This window comes from Wolffia australiana, chromosome 2 (genome assembly GCF_029677425.1).
Source record: "Wolffia australiana isolate 7733 chromosome 2, ASM2967742v1".
Lineage (NCBI taxonomy): Eukaryota > Viridiplantae > Streptophyta > Magnoliopsida > Alismatales > Araceae > Wolffia > Wolffia australiana.
The window spans coordinates 11,971,326-11,993,788 of NC_135836.1; the positions used below are offsets into that span (position 1 = coordinate 11,971,326).

Below are 22,463 nucleotides of genomic sequence, written 5' to 3' on the forward strand. Positions count from 1 at the left end.
CATATTCAATCCAAAAAATGTAAGTTTTTGAAGGGAGTTGTGTTAAGTCCTTTACGTGTCAACTTCTTAGACGTATCTTGGCGATCCTCATCACATTGTATATGCTCCTCTTTGTGCCTTCATTTTAATTGCAAAACAACGAGTTATAGACAAAGAGAATAATAAAAAGAGATACAGAAATGAAGAAATCACTCTTTGTCAACTTGTTTCATGAAATATCATAATATATCTAAGAGGAAAATTTATACTCCAGCTTAAACTTTAACATATATTTTGACATCATAAAGGCCATTAATAAGGCTAATCACACAATGAAATTTAGTATATAACTTATATGGACGTACGGAATATGTTATGTACTTCTAAATCACTTTCACCAATTGTTATGTTGAATTTCAAGCCTTTGAAGTCCCAATATAGGGCTTAAGTGGTAGCATATACAAAATGTTGTGTTAGGTCTTCGATGGAACATTTACCCTTAGCAGTATTATGTAGTCCCTGATCATGTTGATGCTCATAAGAAAACCTAGGAATGGTGAATCATCAGACCCTAATTGGTCATCCCATTTAGTTCCAATAAGATAGGATATGATATGTGGGTTCTTCTATGCTATGTGAATTCTTCTATGTTATGTCACTGCCTTTTGAAAGACTTGAGTTGTCTGCTCATATACAGCATACAATATCCTCTTGATTACACAATCGCTTCCATCATATATTCAATCGGGCCATTTTTTCTAATCACCCAATTAGTATTTGATCCGACCCTTTTTTATTTAGGCATGTCTCCTCCGATGATTAAACAAATGACGGCAGGTTAACCCGTCACAGGCCGTTATGTCATCACAATTAGGGATGCCACTATGGATCCCATTCACAATTATACTGGAGTGAATCACTATGGAAAACACTGATTTGTCACCATTTAATCACATTTATTAGCCACAAGGATGTGTCCAAACTTAGGGTTTTATTTCATTGTTTTCATTTGGACTTCACCAACCATGTTTATGATGATTTTCCACTTCATACTCTATAAAGCAATAAATCGGGCAACAGGCAAGTAGTACATTAAATTTCAGATTTTTTTTCTAGGCTTTGACATGAAATAATAAACTCACAACTCAGAAGGATATTTTGAGATTGTTTCTATGTTTTATGGAATAAATATTTGAGCATAAAGGTAAGAAAATGATTAAAAATAGTTAAATCTCATTGGTTAGAAAGTTATTAGTTTGTTAAAAAGATAAATGCTAATCTGTTTAAATTGTTTAGATTTATAGAAATATATTCAAAGGAAGAAATTAGTAAAAATCATAAATACTAATTTAAAATATTTTAAAGGTTAGATAAATCAAAAATAATAAATCTAATTTTATATATTCATTTATTATTTTTTCAGGTCGATACGCAAAGGTGGGCTATGGAGCAGAGGGATCCCCTGGTCAAACCAATCCATGATAAGCCAAAAATTAATAATGACTAATGCGACTTTATTGTGTCATTGGCTATTAAGCTTATGCGATACAATTTATTATGTTCTTTTTGAAGGATGAAAAAGTGATAAAATCCACACTGAGGATAATATATAGTAAATTCTAATTTAAATAAAAAAATTCATAATATTAAAGATAATATAATTAAGTAATTACTTATAGGATTCCATGTATGCGATTTAAGAATATTAGTACAGTTTAAGAGATTTCTGTTATAATGACTCATAACTTAAATTTTGGATCAATATTTTAAGAATACCTGAAATTAATTTGATAAATCCCTGATGTTATATTCTACTCTTAATATTTTTGTATTTGTTGAAGAAATTGTACAACACAATTGGAAATTAAAAATTTGGATAAGATGAATGAAATCTTTTGTGAAATTTTAGGGAGAGATAAGCCTGATAGAGAGTATAATTTTAAGACAATAAAATTTCAAATAAATGGGGAGAAAGCATAGGGGATCGAGAGAGAGAAAATTGAGAGAAAGTTTAGAGAAATCAGAAGACATTCGATTTTTAGGACTGTTTGATGTAGATGTATGAATATACCATGGTAATAGCGGGAACAAACATATATTAGATATTGATTCTGGAGGTGAATAAATGGTCCTAACTATCAAAAAATATCTTAGGCATCAATATGACGCCGCCACATTTTCTTGTTTTGTCAAAATTCAGAAGTAAAGGGAAGATTGACGTACCACAAATCATGCATGCAAATCAACATTATTTTATGGTTTAGGAAGTCATATAATGAAATGAAAATGAAGTTTTATGTTAAATTCCGTTCTTATGCAATTATTTATTCATTATGTAAAATGTCATATTTTTAATGGGCTTTGCATTTCTAAAAAATAGTATGAAATTTGTTGATTAAGTAGAAATAAAATAAACAAACAAAAGATTAATAAAAGAACATGAATAATATATATAATAAATAGAAAAATAGGGCTACTAAGAAGCGGCAAAGGAGCAGCCAAGGCCGTCGCATCGCAATTGCCATCTGCAGCCGCATGCGTCATCCACAGCACGGGTGAAGCCAAGGCCTGCTCCTCAAAGCGGCCCTAAGGTAAGAGTAAACTGCGCCCAAGGTAAATGGAATTTAATTTCAATTCATTATGATAAGGATTTAAGAATTTATATAATACTCCCTCTTTTTAAAACCGACAATATGGGATGCGTAAAACTGAACTTCTCGGATGAGATTCGGTCGGGCCATAAATGGCAAGGAAGTGATCGCGCCCAATCAGGCCGTGATCCTAAAAACTTTCAAACAAAAATAGATGAGGCTTTGAGCCAACTTGGCCCAAAATTGGTATCGATTCAAGCCTTTATCAAAATAGCGATATAAACTTGACCATCAATCTTCTCTTTGAAGGTCGAATGTTAAGATTAAATTTAATCATTTTTTTCCTCTTCTGTTTTATTTTCACGCGACAACTCAGCACAAAGCCTCAACGTGGACAAATTACGCACGATCACGTAGTCATTCAAAGGTGACGTGGCAGAGCTGACTATGCAGGGTCCACCAGATCTAAAGAGGGTCCACGGCTACGATTTAATCGTAGCCGTTGATCCTTTCAATAGACGATCGGATGGCCGAGAATAAACCAAACTGATTCCCTTCTCCGGTCGCCGTCTCCGTCACCAGAGACTTCATTCTGGCGACGAAAAGGCAGATTTCCGCTGATTCATCATCGGAGACCGCAGTAGAAAGACCCCAGATCGGTCAGGAAGGACTTTGGACCATTCCTGACTTATAAAGTTGATGTAAGTTGCCGGAAAAAATATCTTTTGCCGCCAAATTTTACGATTTAAAATCAGCATTTTTATTTACAGCAGAATGCCACAATCCATCTCCTCTCTATTCGACTCTCTCTGTCAACGGCCGCGACAGAGAGAGTCACATGGTCAAATCTCGAGCTAGGTCTCTTGCTCGAATATGGGGTGTGCTGGCCTCAATGTTCAGGGCAAAACACTGAGCAGCCTTGATCGTTTGCAGTGGAAGCTTTGCAATTTCTTAAGATCGCATAGAAGGGGTTAGAGGAGATGGTGGGGATGCAACCCCGTCAGGGAATAGGGTCATTGCATTTATATCATGAAACAGTGCATCATCGTTGGGATGATTACATGGGGGAAGACGGAGGTGATACAACAAACGAGACGAGGCACTTTGCGCCAAGGTAATGTCGACACACCGCCTCAAGGCCGTCGCTCCACGCGTGCGCGCCCGCTCTATTGCTACACAAGTGCGCCGGGTCAGGCGCGGCACACCCGCGGGTGTGGCGATCACACACGCCACCCCTGCCTTGATGATCACACACGCCATCGGCACCCGTGTCAACACCCTCGTGCGTAGTCTGTGGGCTGCCTCCGCATTTGACACCCCCGAGCTGGGGGCTGCGCGCCCAACACTACCTGTGGGAGCGCTACACTCCCGCTGTACCGTCTCGGGGCTGTCTGTGCACCACATGCCTTAGTCTCCTTGCAGGATGTCTCCCGGCCCCACGCCCCACACACGCAATGCGCGTGCTGCCCGCACGGCCGCTGCGCGGCACCCCGCACAACTCCACATTCAGCAACTACGACACGTTGCCCGGCCTGCACGTCCCGCACCCGCGCACGGTGGTTCCCGCTCCCGCCCGCACTGTACCTGATCCGTCCTGCCTTGGGCGGAGACGGGCACGTGCACCGTCTGTAGTGTATCACCACGTACAGGGGCAATGGCCTCAAAGATCAGGTATTTGGGCATTGCTACCCATAATGACGCAGTCCTTTAATGTCGTGAGCCAAATACACGGACATGCCCTCCCAATAAGCATGTAGGCCTCTGGGAAAGGAATGCCACCTAGTTTGGGGCCCAACACGGCCCCCCTGCCTAAACTTGTCGACGCCCTCGTCGACGCCCGCTGCTCTGCTTCATATGCTCGCAGTAGGTCTTCAAACTGCCATAAGTCTGAGTTGCGCTCCCAGGTGGCTGATTCCTCTGGTCTGATCTTTCACTTAATCAGGCACTCGATCTTGTGATAGCAACCGTGATGTCCTCCTCGGTCAATTTCCCGCTTCGCCAAGACAACTTCTCCTTCCTAACCGAAATGTGCCCGCACATTTGGTGGCGCCCGCTGGGGCTGGTTCCTCGCCGCGTCTTTTGGATCTGGTATATATTTCTTCAGAACCGACACATGGATGACCGGATGGACCACCAGCCGACGGGGAATGTTGAGTCGGTAGGCAACCCGCCCGATTTTTGCTACCCCTTTGAAAGGTCCATCATAGCGGGGAACTAGACCCTTGTGACACTGCTTTGCTTGCTTCGTCTTCAACATCTGCACGTTGCTCTTCAACAAAACCTTGTCGCCAACTTGGAACTCTACGTCCCTTTTGTGTTGGTATGCGTACTTCTTCATTCTTTGAGCAGCACACTCGAGCGCCTCGTGGGCTTCCTCAATGCGAGCATGATAGTCATGTGCAAATGGGAAGGCCATAGGGAAATGCCCGTTCCCCTTCCTCTTCACAACTTTCGGAGGAGTTAGTGGCTGTCTTCCCGTTGCAATCTCAAATGGCAAGTGACCCGTAGTCGAGCTCCGATTGATATTGTGTGCAAATTGTGTTGCATCAAGCAGCTCCACCCAATTCTGCTGATTGAGTGAAACGTAATGCCGGAGGTATTCTTCGAGCATAGAATTGACACGTTCCGTCTGACCATTTGTCTGGGAGTGGAAGCTCATAGAAAATTTGGGCTTGGAGCCCATGTACTTGAACGACTCCCAGAAACGACCAGTGAACCTTGTGTCTTGGTCGCTAATTATGTCCAGCAGAAGACCCCAGTACTTCACCACATAGGACATGAACAGACGCGCCATGCCATCTGCGTGCACCTGCGATGTGGTGGGAATGAACATCGCATATTTGGAGAAACGATCCACGACAACAAGGATGGCGTCGTGCCCACCAACGCACGGAAGGCAAGTGATGAAATCCATTGAGAGAGACTCCCATGGTTTGCTCGCCCTCAGGAGAGGTTCTAGCATTCCAGCTGCCTTCGCCTTTTTCGTCTTGTCTTGTTGACACACCAGACACGAACGAACATAGGCTTCTACATCTCATTCCATTCCCGACTAGTGATAGCTGCTCGACAGGAGTGCAAGCGTCCGGGCCTGCCCTGGGTGTCCGGCGTGGGGAGCGTCGTGTGCTTCATAAAGGAGCTTCTGGCGCAACCCACCCACACACGGCACATACCGCCTGTTCCCATTTGCGTATACAATGCCATCCTCCATCTAGAACCTTCTGGTCTCGCCCGTAGTAATGCGCTTCATCAGGCGAACAGCTTTTGGGTCATCTTTCAGCGCCAACTTGATTTCGTCGAGGATGCTTCCTTGGACCGCTAAAAGAGCGGCCACAAAAACTTCTGGTTCTTTGCGGCTCAGGGCGTCGACCACTTGATTGGCGTGCCCCGGCTTGTACTTCAAGTTGAAGTCAAACTCTGCCAAGAAGTCTTGCCATCTCGCTTGCTTTGGGGTTAGATTCTTTTGGGACTCGAAGCAACTGGTGGCCACATTGTCGGTGTAGACCACGAATTTCCCTCCGAGGAGATAGTGGCGCCAAACTCTCAGGCAATGGACCACCACTGTCATCTCCTTCTCGTGCACTGAGTACCTTCTTTCTGCGTCGTTCAGCTTGCGGCTCTCGTAAGCTACGGGGTGTCCGTCCTACATTAAGACACTTCCAAGTGCGAAATCAGAAGCATCAGTATGTACCTCGTACGGTCTGTTGAACTTGGGCAATCGGAGCAACGACTCGTTGGAGACTACATTCTTCAACTTGTCAAATGCTCTTTGACGCTGGTCTGTCCACTGCCACTTCACATCTTTCTTCAACAAATCCGTTAGAGGGGCAGCTAGTCGGGAGAAACCTTTGATGAACTTCAGGTAGTAATTTGCTAACCCAAGGAAAGATCTCAATTGTAGCACTCCCTTTGGCTCTGTCCAATTCCTGATGGCCTTCACCTTCGAGAGATCCATGCGCACACTTTCCTTCCCGGCGAGGTGTCCGAGGAACTCAATCTCGTGCAAGGTGAACTCACACTTGTTCGGGTTGAGGTAGAGCTCGTGCTCCCTCACCTTCCTTAGGTGAGGATCATGGTCATCCATGCTCTACCTGTATACGAGAATATCATCCAAGTACACAACAACAAAATCATTGACATAATCCCAAAAAATATTGTTCATAAGGCAACAAGAAGTAGCAGGTGCGTTCGTGAGACCGAAGGGCATGATGCAAAATTCGAAGGATCCGTAGCGAGTCACGTATGCCATCTTCAGTTCATCCCCCTCCTTCATCTGCACTTGGTGGTACCCGCTCTTCAAGTCCATCCGTGAGAAGTAGTGAGTGTCGCCGAGCCTGTCAAACAGCTCTTCAGCATTCGGTATAGGATATTTATTTTTTAGTGTTATCTTGTTCAACGCTCAGTAGTCCACACAAAGACAGAGCGACCCGTCCTTCTTCTAGAAGAGAACTGGGGTGCCGAAGGGGGCCTTGGATGGCCGGATGAGCTTGCTCTCCAGCAATTCTTGAAGCTGCTTCCTCAACTCGTCTAGGTAGGTGGGGGGCATCTTGTAAGGTGCCAACATAAGGGGACGTGTACCGGGAAGTAATTCAATCTCGTGGTCCACATCCCGCCTAGGCGGCAGCTTCGCACGGAGTTACGCAGGCATCACCCCCGCAAACTCCCGTAGTACGTCCGCAATTGGCCCCGGTAGTCCACCCGTAGCTGCATTAGGGTTGTTGTTGTCGTCGTCACCCCAACTTAGTGCCACCAAACGGGCTGGTGCACATCCGTGCCTTTCACCCTTTTTCCCGGGGTGCTGACCCTTGTATGGTGACAAGGAAAGTCTCTTCTCCCTTCCTCAATCTGTCCTTAATTTGCATGGTGGACAGGAGAGTGGTGTTACGCGGCTTCTGGTACCCTTGGTCCCTCACGAAACATGGGTGAGATCCCTCCAAAAACAGCACGCCGTGGTACTAGGGAAACACAACAGCGCGTGAACCCATTAGGAGGTCAAGACCCAGGACGACCGTGAAGTCATCCATGGGGGACACCATGAAGTTGGTCTGGCCCTCCCACGTTCCCACTTGCAACAGCACCCCCTTGGCCATGCCGACGATGTCTCGCGCTTCTGAGGTGACGGCCTTGATCTTCCCGGCACTCGGGGACAGCTTCAAGCTGAGTTTCTTGGCTTCTTTCTCGGCGAGGATGTTGTGCGTCACCCCCGTGTCAATCATGGCCGTGGAGGGTTTGCCGTTGATCAATACCAGGATGTGTACAAGGTTTAGGCCCTCATACTGGACTGGGGCACCCATCTGTAGTGCCGCTAAGCACTGAAGGGGGTTTAGGGTCACCATACTGCTTCCCCCGAGAACATCCGGTTCGGCCGGCGGCACAATCATCGCATTAACGTTGGTGGCCGCTAGCGTCCCTCTAGGGCAATCTTTCATGAAAGGGGGTCCTCCACAAGCAAAACAAGTTAACTTGTTGCCCCCACCGCCCGGATTCTGTTTCCACAATCTCGGGCTCTTGTAGTGGCCTGGCTTGAACTTCCTCTTTAGGCCTTGATTGCTTGGTACTGCTAGTGCATCGCCGCATTCTAGGCGTGGCTTGTTCCCTTTCACGGGTTTGTCCTCTGCTTTGGCGGGTCTAGTGGGGTGGAGTTCCATACTTTCCACGACCTTGTAGGCCGAGTTTAGGTCTCTACAATGTCTCCTCTCCAGTTCTGACTAGAGCCAGTGGGGAAGGCCGTTAGCGAAGCGGTAGAGCTTGTATACCTCAAACATGTCGGTGGTCCTCCGGATTATGGACACAAAATTGCCCACATATTTCCCTTGGATTACCCGTCATCTTGAGGTTTTCAAGTTCTTCCCTCGCAATCCACGTCGTGTTGTGCAACATGAAACTTTCCTTTATCTCCCGCACCAAGTCTTCGTATGTGGGAGGTGGCCAATTTCCATAGTCCTCTCGTTGTCGCCACCACAACTTTGCTTCATCTGTGAGGAAGTAGCTAGCCCGCATTACTTTTCTTTCGTCTAAGAGTTCTCTGTTGCCAAAATATCGATCGCAATCGTATAGGAAATCCGCCACTGCGTCTTCCCTGCGAGACCCGTCAAACCGCGGTTGAGGGAGTGAGTGATTCTCTCCATCGTCGCTGTTGGGACGATTGCTGGGGCTTTCTTCCAGCTTCTCCACCTTGAGTTTTAGGGTCAGGACCATCTCGGTCAGCTGCCGGATGGTGTCTTCATGTTGTCTATTAGTTTCTTCGAGGACCTCGTACCTCTGGCGGGTCTCCGCAAGGAAGTCTTTTATCTCCGACTTTAACTCATCATAGTTCTTGTCAACGTGGGTCTTCAAACCCATGACATTCTTGTGTAGCATGCGGGAGGTGAGCCTCTGCTCTTTCTCCTTCTACCGCCGCTCTTTGCGTAACTGGGCGCGAAACTACTTCATCTCCTCAACCAGAGTTAGAAGCACAGGAGGAGGCGATCCAACCGGGCTCTGATACCAGTTGTCACACGGTCAAATCCCGAGCTAGGTCTCTTGCTCGAATTTGGCGTGTGCCGGCCTCAATGTTCAGGGCAAAACACTAAGCAGCCTTGATCTCTTAAAGCGAAAGCCTTGCAATTGCTTAAGATCGTATAGAAGGGGTTAGACGAGATGGTGGGGACGCAGCCCCATCAGGGAATAGGGTCATTGCATTATATCATGAAACAGTGCATCATCGTTGGGATAATTACGTGGGGGAAGACAAGGGGTGATACAACGAATGAGACGAGGCACTTTGCGTCGAGGTAATGTCGCCACACCGCCTCAAGGCCGCCGCTCCGTGCGCGCGCGCCCGCTCTACCGCTACACAAGTGCGCCAGGCCGGGCGCCGCGTGCCCACGGACGTGGCGATCACACACGCCACCCCTGCCTTGACAATCACGCACGCCACCGGCACCCGTATCAACACCCTCGCACGTAGTCTGCGCGACGCCGCTGCATTCAACGCCCCCGAGCTGGGCGCTGCGTGCCCAGCACTACCCCCGGGAGCGCTATGGACCCGCTGTGCCGTCTCGGTAGTCTGTGTGCGCCACATGCCTTAGTCTCCTCGCAGGATGTCTCCTAGCCCCACGCCCTGCACACGCAATGCTGCGCGACACCCCGCACAACTTCGTGCGCTGCAATCGTGACACGCCGCCCGGCCTGCGCATCTCACACCCACGCGCGGCACTTCCTGCTCCCGCACGCAGTGCTGATAAGTAGCGTTGGCGCCTGTGCGTGGCGCTTGGCGTTGGTGCGCGCGCACACACACTGATCAGCCTACGCGCCCAGCATGCACAGTCCGTACCTGATCCGTCCTGCCTTGGGCGGAGACGGGCACGTGCACCGTCTGTAGTGTATCACCACGTACAGGGGCAATGGCCTCAAAGATCAGGTATTTGGGCATCGCTACCCATAATGACTCAGTCCTTTAATGTCGTGAGCCAAATACACGGACATGCCCTCCCAATAAGCACGTAGGCCTCTGGGAAAGGAATGCCGCCTAGTTCGGGGCCTAACACCTGAAGAGAGAGTTAAAAGAGGGATAAATTAGAGGAAGATCAAGGAATACTTACCTGAAGGATGACATGGCCGGAACGAAGGTCAGAAGCCATTGGCGACCTCCATCCACCGCCAAAATATGGTAACTAATTCATCTTTGCTTTGGATTTAATTGATATAACATTCAGTGTAGGAAAGGATTCAAGAATCACCCTCAATCCATTTCTCTAAATTTAAATAATTCGACTTCAACCAAAAAACAGAAAAAGGTTGAAACCTCTCTGGTACATTTCTTCAAACACTTGATCGACTCATCTTCTAAATGATTTTGACACCACCTTGAAAATACTTTTAAACCAATTAAAATTCTATAGAAATATATAATCAAATCTGGGAAGATAAACTTCTTAATCTATTTACATACTTAGATACAAGATTTTAAAAATCATTCCGCAGTGCAGGACTTGGAAGTCATCTTAAAAATATATAAAGAATCCACAAAAATCCATTTTCTTCAGTTAGGCATTTTATTAAACACCTTTCCTCCATGTATTGACCCTCAAAATCATCCAACCAAACGACTTCTAAAAATTATCCAAAACATTCCTAGAATCATTAATATTCCTGTACCTCAAACAGATAAAATTTCAGGTCCAGATAAAACCATTAGGCAGGACTTCCTTTATAAAGTCATTACGAAACTCTCTCTTGTTTGCTCTTAGACATCACACACAACAAACACCTAGTGGTGTTTGTTTACTACCATTTTGGGGAGTTCCTTATGCACACATTGAAGTTCACCAACCCTCTACTAAAATTTTCCTCATTCTCCTTTTTTGAATCCAATTAAAAACAATAGTTGAATTTCCTTTTAGAATCATCTTCATAAGTTCCTTCGTTTCTTTACTGTCTAAGTCAATAGTCAATTCCAACTCGACTAGCCAATTCCTGAGGAGATGACCTTGCTCAAAACTATAAAATTTTGAGTAACTTTAGAAATAAAAGATTTGATTGAAGCACAATACTAAAAATGAGACAAAACTCACACCCCATTTCCGCCTTCTTCAAAGACTCAACCATAAACTTACAAAATAGATCAAGCGCCAAGCAGTTTTGACTTAAGAAGCACCAATCATGTCATTCCTAGCTAACTTGCTTGGGGTGAGATTCCGTGGTGTTTTTTTTCTATCCTTATATCTTTAGTTTTATAATCCAACTGTATTGATAGATATGGTCTCAAAAGAGGAAACTCCTTAAAATTACAGCTGATTCAGACGGTGAGATCTCAACATATCTTGGTTTTCATTTAGTTTCATCACCACTGTTATATCTGTATTCTCTCTCATCCATGTAGGTGTCTCCTGGGCTGAGATCCAGGAATTCATTAATTATGATTTTTTTTATGGGCCAGGCAATCACTGAACTGAGATCCATACAAGCAAGTCCTAACCGATCAAAGAGAGAGAAAATAAAAACCAAAAAATAAAAAAACATTAATATTTTCTTAAAGGCTCTTGCGGCACCGATGTCAGCACCCCAAGGGTCCCTACTGGCCCGCAAAAAGGTGCAAGGTGGCAGACTGATATTAAAAACACAAGTAAATAAAATAAATTCCTTTCATAAAGAAAAAAATACATTTCTATTTTCTAAATTCATTTCATAGTGACTTAGTCGTCTGAAAATTATAAAAACATACGGAACAATTATGAAAAAATATTTATTGCCTCTAGAGACTCATAAATTTCTAGCGCAAATATTAATTTGTAAGCCAAAAGACATCAGAATATCTAAGACAATTCCAATAAATATACAGAAGTCATAAAAGCACATAAGAGGTTATATCAATCAGTTTGGTTAATTTTGAGATGCTAATATAGACATATTTAATAGAAAGTTTCATTTAATTTGTATGATATTTAATTGGAATCTGTATATTAGCAGTTAGTTTGAGAGAGGGACTTGGGCTTATTTCTGCAAAATCTGGATGATGGTCATCTAGAGGGATAATGTAGATGAAATAGATGGGAATGATGATAAAATGAGACCCAAGCTTATTTATAAACTTGGATACTTATGTTTCACCATGATCATGCATTTCTCTACATAAGAAAAGGATGAAGAAATGAAGAACACTTCAAACCACTTACTTCAATCAGGTTGAACAAGGAAATCATTTTGCTACTGGATAGCCACTTCTAGAGCATGCCCAGAATTAGGTAAGTATACAGAGTAAACTATTTATACATTAGTCATGATCTTAAGTGCCCTCTTCTTCCTATTTTTTCTCCTTCCCATTCCCTTCTCTTTTCCTATCAGCTGAAATTTAAATTTGAAAATCCTTCCTTTCCAATTTGTGATCCTCATTAAAGGGGAAGTTAGAGAGTAATTTGGAGGGATCCAAGATTTCACCCACACCTCTATAACTGCTTCTCAGAACCGTAAAATAGTAACTCTAACTGACCCCAATATGACTCCAAGTTTTCTCCAAATCCAAAGCCTACGACAAGTAACTCTAAAAGTCATCAACCAGGTTGAACACTTGAAAATAAGGAACACTTCAAAACCCTTAACTAGTTCGAAAGATAACCCATAAATTATTGCAATATTTCTGTCAAATTTAGAGTTACTTATATTTGAAAAAAAAATTAAATAAGTGGTACGACATTTTAAATGATTAACCCAAAGATACTTTCATTGTTGTAAATGTAATAACAGTTTTTAATGATTTTTCAGAATCATATTCTTGAATAACTTAAAATTTTCATTCATTATATATTTTGTATGAACTGTTTAACCTTAGATTTGTGGTCATACAAGTTTGCTCACTTGAAATATATATATTTATTAAAATTTTTGATTATTTATTTTTTTAAAATAATATATATTTTGCCTTGAATATGCGCCCACAATGTGTCTCTATTCGATTGTTCAAATGTTTACTAATCATGACTATCTGTGATTATTAGTTTCCCTAATCATTATGAAAATTTAAAATTATGACATTGCAAATCTGGATGCCAGTAGGTGCTAATCATCATCTAACACTATCTTTATCTTTTTATTTACAGGGGTGACATGGACTGATAAGAAGAGGATGTGTGATTTAAATCCCAATAAATGTGATTTGTATGACATGAGAAAATATCTAAAAACGAAGAGGAAAATCAACAATTGCACCATAGTTGATCAAAAAAAGAGATGAATGTTAACGCAACAGGCCGAAATATGTGCCATGTCAAGCAGTGATTGGGGAATATTTTCCATCTTCATAATCAGAATGACACGCAGAAGCATGCCATTTACTAAAATTAAAAAAAAGACAATACTGTGATGTGGCACGGGATGATGTGCCACCACGTCACAAATATTGAATAACAATATTTAAAGATACTATTTTTTCTCTTGCAAGTACATGTGGCATTCTTGAACTGTGTGATCATGGTTGATGAGATGGTCATGCCACTCACTCAATATGTGGCAATAACAAGACAGTCGAAAATGGAAAAAGAGGAAACACCATCACCAATGACAAAGAGCGAGAAAAAATGGACGGCGAGTATTGATCCAACATTATAATGAGATAACTTACAGTCCTGAGGTCTGACTAAGCTGACATTTTCGGGGAAGCTTTGCCATAACCCGCTTGTCCATACCCTCTATTATATAAATAGAGGTGTGGATCACTATCAATTTCATTGTTAAACTTGTTTCAATTTCATGTGTGCTGATTTTTGGGATCCATGAAGTGTGTTCTTGATTTGTTTGGTGTGCGGGAAGAAACAACAGAGCATAGGGGAGCTTACTTCTACTTTAAAAATGTCATGATCTTGCCGAATTGTAAGAATATGCAGTAAGCATCTTCGCATTACGTTGTTCCTTCTCGACATTGTGAGTAGCTTAGATCAATTCAACTGCCACATCTAGCTATCATGTTGCCCACATGCATTCTCTAGATTACACATGCACATATAACTTAAAAAATATTTTTCAATATTAAAAAATTTACTGACTAGAAAATCAAGCAAGCTTATCTAAAATGCCCAAAGTAAGCATACAGTGGTTTGTATGGTGAAATTCAGAAATATTAAAATAACATGATTAATAACATGACAAATGTAATATGTAAATGATAAAATTCATATAAAACACATCTAGTTATAGACACCTCTATGACTTTATCACGGCTGGCATTTAGATTCAATGCGACTCTCTTAGCAATGCCTTTATGCTCTGCTTGAGTCATCAATCTGTCTTTGGACTTAGAAGAAAGAAGTGGCGAGTGTCAAAAGTATAACTTGCATCTCTAAGTTCGAATAATCCCATGAAATGCTAAATCACTAATGACCGTCTCCATTGTGGTTTGGAAAGAGCTAGTAGTCATCAACTGAGGCCTACTTCTCACTAGGTTTGGTACTCTGATCATGAGAAGATCTCATCTTTCAATGAAAAGTGGCCCTCATATTTCTCACTAAGATGGACACTCTCTTATTGGGTATGGCTAATTAAAGTCTAGAAACCTTCACTAGTCTTACTCTCACCTTAGAGTGGAAAGTGGTCATTTTTTTCTATTTCCGTGATAGCAAAAAATATCAAAGGTATACAAAGAAAAGGAAATGTATAATGAGGATAAAAACATGGATAACTACCCTTATAAGAGTTTAGAAAAAAGTTAAATGGTGCAATAAAAATGTGATATGTTGGATACAAAAATTTCATAGACATGGATCAAAAGATAAATATCACATTAGGTAGCCTAGTCCCAAGATTTTAGATGAAATGAGAGTGATGGAAGAAAAAAGTAGTAAAGGTAGTTAAGAATGTTTGGAACCACATATGACCATCAATAATGACGAGAAGTCATGAGGTAAGCAAATATATACAAAAAAAATCCCAATTATTCTCATGCTTCTTCTCAATTTTCTATTTTATTTATTCTCTCTCTTTTTTTTTCTTTCTTTCTATTTTTAAGGGGTACAAGCAAACATGTACAGTTTATTCCTATCAAACATATGGATTAAATACTATCGTAATGATGGTGTGCCAAAACTGTCTCAAACATCTATTTTTTATGAGAATGTGAGGTCAAAAGTACTAAACAAACACCTTAGGTTGAAAAGGTGATGGCGAGGACGCCAACACTTCAGCATCGAAAGCGTCACCACGGTCAACCGGAGTCAACACACCCACTATGGACCACGGTCAATCAGAGTCAATCAAAGTCAACACGCCGCAACCGTCGACAAGCACGTCTCCACCCACGCACGTCCCTACGCGCGTCATGACACGACGCCAGAGGCAGATCCACAACTGCCCTTTGGCGTGACACGGCGCACGTCTTTATTTTCTCGTCATTTTCTCTTTCCTCCAAGGCCTATATATAGGCCATTGTTTTCAAGAAACATTAGGCAGTCATTAATTCAAGAATTGAGTTTTGTTAACTCTTCTTGGAGGACTGCCCAGCCTCCTCTATCCTTCTTAACCCTAGCCGTCGTCGCTGCCGCTGCCGCTGCTGCCACCGCCGCCGCTAGAGCTGCCTCGCGACGTCGGCCTCCCACCTCCCCTCCATTCTCTCTCTCTCTCTCTCTCTCTCTTCGTTCGCCCAGCCTTGGCCGCCCAAGCAGCCCCGCCAGGGCCGCTCAGGCAGCCCCGCCAAGGCCGCCGAGACAACCCCGCCGAGGCCGCCCAGGCAGCCCTGCCAAGGCCGCCAAGGCAGCCCCGACCAGGTCGCCCAGGCAGCCCCGACCAAGCCGCCCAGGCCGCCCCGCTAGAGCCGCCCAGGCAGCCCCGCCAGAGCCACCCAAGGCAACCCCGCCAGGGCCACCCAGGCTGCCCTCTAGGGCCGCCCTAGGCAGCCCTACCAAGGCTGCCCAGGCTGCCCTCTAGGGCCGCCCTAGGCAGCCCCGCCAAGGCCGCCCAAGGCAGCCCCGCCAGGGCCGCCCAAGGCAGCCCCACCAGGGCACCAGGCAGCCCCGCCAGGGCCGCCCTAGACAGCCCCGCCAAGGCCACCCAAGGCAGCCCCGCCAAGGCCACCAGGCAGCCCCGCTAGGGCCGCCTAGGCAGCCCCGCCAAGGCCACCCAGGCAGCCCTCACCAGAACCGCCCAAGAGCGCCCAAGCCGCCCAAACCTGGCCACCCGAGACTGCGTTCGGGTGCGCTCCGCCGCACTCCGCGCACTCTGCGCGCGCGCTCCGTGTGCTGCTCCGCGCGCTCCTTGTGCTGCGCGCACCCTTCGCGCGCGCGGGTGTTCGCCCACGCTTGACTCTGCGCCCACTGCACTCAACCAGGGCCGTTCAACGCTCGGAACGTCCAGCCTCGTCCTCATCCACTGGGCCGCTCAACGCCCGGATTCGTCCAGCCGCATCACGATCAGAATTTCCCACTCCCTCTTCACGCACTATGGTGCAGAGGAACGTCTAAACCCTCTGGTATCGAAGTGTTCTCCGTCGAGTGTTTTCTCGGGAAGTTTCCACCGCCATCGGAATCTGAATTGGTTTTGAGTTTCTGCTTCTTCTACCTCCCTCTCGAGTGTTTCCTCGCGACGGGAATCCGACGTATTGATTTCGGTGCTTAGGCATCGTCGTAGTGGGGGAAGACAGTACTCCCGCCCTAGATAAGGGTCGGAGCTGCACCACCAGGTTTTTTCATCGGTTTTAAAGTCCAGATTCGACCGTGTGGATTTCTGTGGATTGTTTTATCCCTCCTTATAAACCCAATTCCCTTCGTCAACCTGTCTGTCGTCCTCTCTCCTTTGTCATACCTCACACACATCCATCCTACCCTTACCCATATACCCAATCGTTCTGCCCTTCCTCGTCTACCCCGTAGTCGTCCTACGTCAAAAGGTGAATACTAAAAATTGAAAAAAGGATAAAAAGAAAAGGATATCACCAGGGGATATCACAAAACCGACAATATATGGACTTTGGGGTGAGACACAACATTACTGATATGCTGAATAGGTGGACACTAGGTTCCTGTAAGAATAAGAAATGTTGGGAACTAAAACAATGGGTATTATGTAGTGTGGTGAAGCTGCTACACATGGATTCATATTTGGTATTAGGTGGCTTGAGGGATGGTAATTCTGCGGTTAGGGCTTAAAAAAATAACAAATTCCTCTTCCAAATGAAGATTCAACCTAATGATAATTATAGAAACATGGGTGGGATCTTGCCTACCTAAAAATAAGGGATCTAGCTATACTTGATTCACACAACACTCCTTGCCATAATAGTAGTACTTCAGCCTTTCGTTTTTAAAAAACTAGCCAAGAGTGACTAGATTCATGGGTGATACCATCTAGAGATGCATTCCATCGTTACAAGATCATACTTTCTTTTCTCATGCTTCTAGGATCAAGGATTGAGAGTATTTTTTTATCGAGTTTTGATTTAATGAAATAGATTAATGCCACAACGTGTAACAATAAATAATATTGCATTTATCACATTGTGGAAAAATTAATAAATAATAATACATTTATCACATTGTTTAGCAATTAATAAATAATAGTGCATTTAGTCACCTTCACATTCAAAATCTAAGTATTATAGTCACTGCCACTCATGAAGATAATAAATAACATATGTAATTAAAAATGTAAACTGTGATGTATAGGTCTTGATCATTACATGTTAAACATGGTGATGCCAGTCCCTATTCAAAGTCAGCTGAACGTGTTTTTGGTCATTTTTTTTCTTGTTTTCATTAAACTACAGTGGCGTTCTTGTAATTTCTGTTTTGAAACCCAGGGCCCCTTTTAGGATTACGAAACCTTTGGCATCGGCATTTTTTTTTTGATAGTTTTGAAAATACCGAGAGCTTTCTCTTCCATTCTCATGTGTGAGAATTTCTATCTCTTTGTGAGATTTACCATCCTGTTCTATCTGTTTAGCCTTGATTGCCATTGGGTATTACATGGGTGTAGTTAGAATTTCTGAATTATCATGGCTTCTCTTTGGCTGACTAGTAAAACTCAAAAAATAAAATATTACGAGTTTGTTAGGCATGACTATCATAAAAAAATAGTAAATAAAAAATAAAAGGGTTACTAATAAAGGAAAGGTTTACATTTTACCTTTGAGTAAAGGGAAGCAAGGGTAAAAGTAAATCCTATAAGATGGACTTTGAGTTAAGATAGTTATGGTTCGTACACATATCAAATACCTCTAGCTCTATGGTTGGTTATAATGGCATATGGTCATGCGCGAGTAAGTTTAGTGAAGCTTGGTAGTTAAAACAACCTTTCCAAATTTGAAAACAATCTCTGCGCAAGGTAGGCTAGTAAAACAAGGCTTGCAATATCTTTGCATGTGTGGTCTTAGAAGAGTAGGGACTCCATATGGAGAGGAATGACATGATTCTAAAATCTTGCATTCCTCTTCATTTTGCATGCATATCCTAAATAATACTTATACCCTGATATGAAATAATTCAGATTCTTCCCAAAAATAATACTTAATCTCTTTGAAGAATCTTTTTTCTCTCAATAACATGGACCCTCTCCCTCTCTGGCACATTCTTCGTCTCTTTCACTCTCTTTTTCTCTGCTGTACGGTCTCACTTTACTGCGCTCTCCCTATACTGCGGCCTGTCTCTCTTCTGTCTCTCTTTCTCACCCGTTAGCTTCTCTCCGGACATCCCCGTTCACAGCGTCAGTCAACGGTCAACCAAACGACCCGTGAACAGAGAAAAAGTCGCCCAAGTCACAACCAGGTCGTCGCCTGTCACCTTTCGTGCTTCTGATTGGGTGTCCTGCATCCGGAACGAATTACTACATCCATGCACTACGCCTTCCTATCACATTAACATTAACTCTATACAGAATCAAAGTCCAGAAAATAACCAAACTTAAAAAGCAATAAGATAGAGATCATTTTACTTCAATGTAGTCAACAGGGTTTACCCAAGTATTTGATCGATAAACCCGCCGAAATCTTTCAAATTACCGCCAACATAATAGTAATTATTTGTGGAACAGGAAAATTATTTAATTTAATTATCATGAATGATCATTTCATATAACATAGAATAATAGTTTGTATTCTATTTGCCAAAGATTTGCTATTTGGATCAACTTGTTTTGATAAGCGCTGAGCGAAATGAACGATCAAGTCGACCAATCAAGCGATGACGATCGAATTCGTGATTTGTTTTAAAAAAGGATCCGGTCAAACCCTGTGCTCAAATTCTCGATCATGCAATTTATTCTGGAGCCGATAGATCCGATTGTATTTCATGGCCGATGCCCATTTCTATATTAAACTACTTGTGGGGTAGGTGTTCATACATCATGACGCCGTAGTTAAGAGTATTATGATTGGTTTAATTAGTTAGGCTCATTTTGGTCGTTCTGTCTAGCATTTTTCAATCTTTTTGTGCTAAAAGCTTTCATTTTTTACTTTATTGTGGCGTAATATCCTTAACACAACAGAGATTCCTTTGGGGATATATTAGACCATACTACTGACAATAGATGAGTTAGAAAATAGCGGACTTTGTTTCCGATGCTTGTCCTGTGCACGGTTCATGTCATATGGTCTTGTTTCGGTTAAAATTTATTTCCATTTATCAGCAGAGTAGCGGGAACACATTTTGGCACTCGATTTCTCTCTCGCTGACTTTTATTACATGGATTCTACTCCGGCCCTACGACAGCAGAAACAGTCGAGAGGCTCCTCGTCCTTACAATCAACCAAATGCCAGTTGAAAAATAGTCTCGGGAGAGGCATACTCACGGCCTCGAAATGCCGCATCAACTATTTTTTTGTACCCCGCTTGGGTGGGGTGAACCAAGTCCCAGTAGAAGTAGGCGTCCCTGTTCGAGCAGTAGGCAGCGTTCGGCGTGCAACCAGCATTATTGCCGCAGCACGCGCTGGCAATATCAGTAAGTCCTTGAAGATAACGGAAAAGTAATCTTTCAGTTCCATGCTCATACAGTAAATGACCAGGTATGGTTAGACTTACCATATGAAACCGGGTCGGAAGACACAAGGGACGTGAAGTCATAAACGTTGACAAAGGAGTATCGAAAGCCGGGAAGATTGGCGGCTAACTCTTGCAAGGCAATCTGAGTGGCGCTGTTAAACTGACGAGAAAGACTGTTGACGAAATCCACACATCCTCCTGAAGGGACTTTGCCGCGAAGAATAGGGAGGCAGCCGATGAGGCCGGACCCAACCACGAGGAACTTCCTCGCTCCGAGATTGTATAGAGTCTGCCATGACAAATAGTTAATAAAAAAATTCCCTGCTTCTGAACGCGGCTTAAAGCACGAGTGAGCGGGGGCAAGGAGAAGAGACACAGACCTTTAACTGATTTTTGAAGTCGTTGGTCAGTAGCGCGATGAAATGGTCCCGAAATGCCGGACCCACGAAGCCAGAGACCGCATAATACCCTATAATGTCATTGCTTCCGGTGCTGAATATGAATATGGAGCTGGAGAGGTTGGTCCCAGCTGCAAGACCGCCGATTCGGGTGGTCAATCGTGAACTGATTTCCTGGAAATTTCTGATCTGCTGGTTCAGGGAGATGGAGATGCCTACACCCTGATTGGCCCATCAAAAACCATGCAAATAATCAAACAATCAAGAATATAAGATTGAGGATTCTGCGATGAGCTCATATGCGACTTACCGTGGCATCGAAGATTCCAGAACCCCCAGACGCAAAGTTCACGCCGCGGTAGGCCTGATCATCGTTGACGATGGAGATAAACGATGGTGGGCTCTCCTGGAATCCGAATTTCTGTGCTGCGAGTGTAGGAAAACCACGTCTTAAGCGGAGGACGTTGAATTAGGATTATAGTAAATAGCCATTGATAAGCCTTTTAAAGAACGCGAAGAAGAAGAAGATGGTTAATTAGGATTACCCAAAAAGTCAATGGGAATGAAGCCATTGCTGAACCTTCCCGTGGGCGTGCCGCCGGGAAAGTCGACTCCGTAAGGCGGGAAATTTGCCCTCGACATAGTTAATGGCAAGCGGTTGTCGTTTCCTACGTCCACGGTGGAGTCCCCGAATACGTACAACGCCGTGATGTTGGCATTAACCATGGTCGCCGTAAAGAACACCGCAACGACAAACACCAATATAATATGAATCATTATTGGCTGTCTCTCCATTCTGCTAGATAGAACAAGTACCCGATTGCTTCCACGATTTCCAGAATGGAGGAGACAATGGGCAATATTTATAGGCTGTGATTTAACAAGGATTTCTAGTAGATATGATCCACAACTTCACGGGAGACTGATAAAGGCAATTAACTCCCCGTTCGGTGCCTTGTTGACCAGGAGTGTCGACGTGAAGGAGTTCAACATCGAAGCTTGGGTCCGTTCGGTGTCTTGTTGACCAGGTGTGCCGACGTGAAGGAGTTCAACATCCAAGATTGGGACCCTTCGGTGCCTTGTTGACCAGGAATGCCGAAGTGAAGGAGTTCAACATCGAAGCCTGGGTCAACGAAGCGCCCCAATTCTTTCGCTACAGTATTAATTTCCCCAGCATAAACTGTGAAAGTGATCCCATGCAGGGGTCAGAGATCATCGAAAACGATCCGCAATCCCTTCGTCCAACTAGAATCTAGCTTGAATCCCGCTAGGAAGAAAATCTTTTATTATTATCTGGCATAAAAAGTTATTACAGGCGTCCCTTACGTGATTGATTTAGGACTCCGTCTGCGGTATTTAGAGGCAGTGAGTGCAGCAAATAGTGCCCATACAATATCTTATAGAAACTGAAGTCCACGCTCTATTGATTTCATTCCGAAGACTTTTGATTGTCCGCTCGTGTAGGGTTCGCCCTGATAGGGTAGGACGACGTCTGGACCTCGGTGAGGCTACCGTAAGTAGATCATCCTGGGCCCCTATCAGTTCACCGCGTTGGATCAAAAGAAATTGTCCAGCCAAGGACACGATTGTGCGATAATTGACGTGTATGATGGGTTTTACCTGTGTTTCTCGGTTCTTAATCATGATTTTGAAACGCTTAGACGCTCTTTATGTCGTAGAGGCATTTATGAACGGTAAATTGAAAAATGATTGGGCAAAAGTTTCAACAAACTTAAAAACACTTTCTGTTTACACATCAACCCTAAACAATGATTAATCCCTAAATATGCAGCATTTCGGGTTTAATTGTTTGTTTTATGGAGAATCAGGCCACGACATCTGAAATCATCTAAGAGGTGTCGTAAAATTTTGTCATCTGGGCTGGATTAGCGATAACAAACCACCAATCGACAAAAAAAGTTAGTTCGATGTTGAGCCTTCCAGTCGATTTATCTCTACTAGTGATATGTGAAACATTCGCACTGGGTGGTACTAATAATGGAGTGCGAAACTCGATACCTAGTCAGCCTTCAGCTCAGCACCAAAGGACATATAGGATTTAG

At 43.8% G+C, this 22,463-nt stretch overlaps 2 protein-coding genes across 2 annotated transcripts; both read right to left on the reverse strand.

Moving 5' to 3' along the window:
* Nucleotides 1-5,778: 5,778 nt before the first annotated feature.
* Nucleotides 5,779-8,909, reverse strand: LOC144716241 (uncharacterized). Its single transcript, XM_078591344.1, has 5 exons — nt 8,390-8,909; nt 7,626-8,271; nt 6,808-6,901; nt 6,508-6,654; nt 5,779-6,210 (listed from the first exon to the last, which is right to left on the reverse strand). Exons 1-5 carry the CDS (start codon nt 8,907-8,909, stop codon nt 5,779-5,781), a joined length of 1,839 nt encoding a protein of 612 aa, XP_078447470.1.
* Nucleotides 8,910-19,616: 10,707 nt separating this feature from the next.
* Nucleotides 19,617-21,245, reverse strand: LOC144716871 (GDSL esterase/lipase At5g37690-like). The gene is made up of 5 exons (XM_078592131.1): nt 20,946-21,245; nt 20,711-20,826; nt 20,383-20,622; nt 20,042-20,291; nt 19,617-19,968 (listed from the first exon to the last, which is right to left on the reverse strand). Exons 1-5 carry the CDS (start codon nt 21,193-21,195, stop codon nt 19,766-19,768), a joined length of 1,059 nt encoding a protein of 352 aa, XP_078448257.1. The 5' UTR covers nt 21,196-21,245; the 3' UTR covers nt 19,617-19,765.
* Between the last annotated feature and the right edge of the window lie 1,218 nt (nt 21,246-22,463).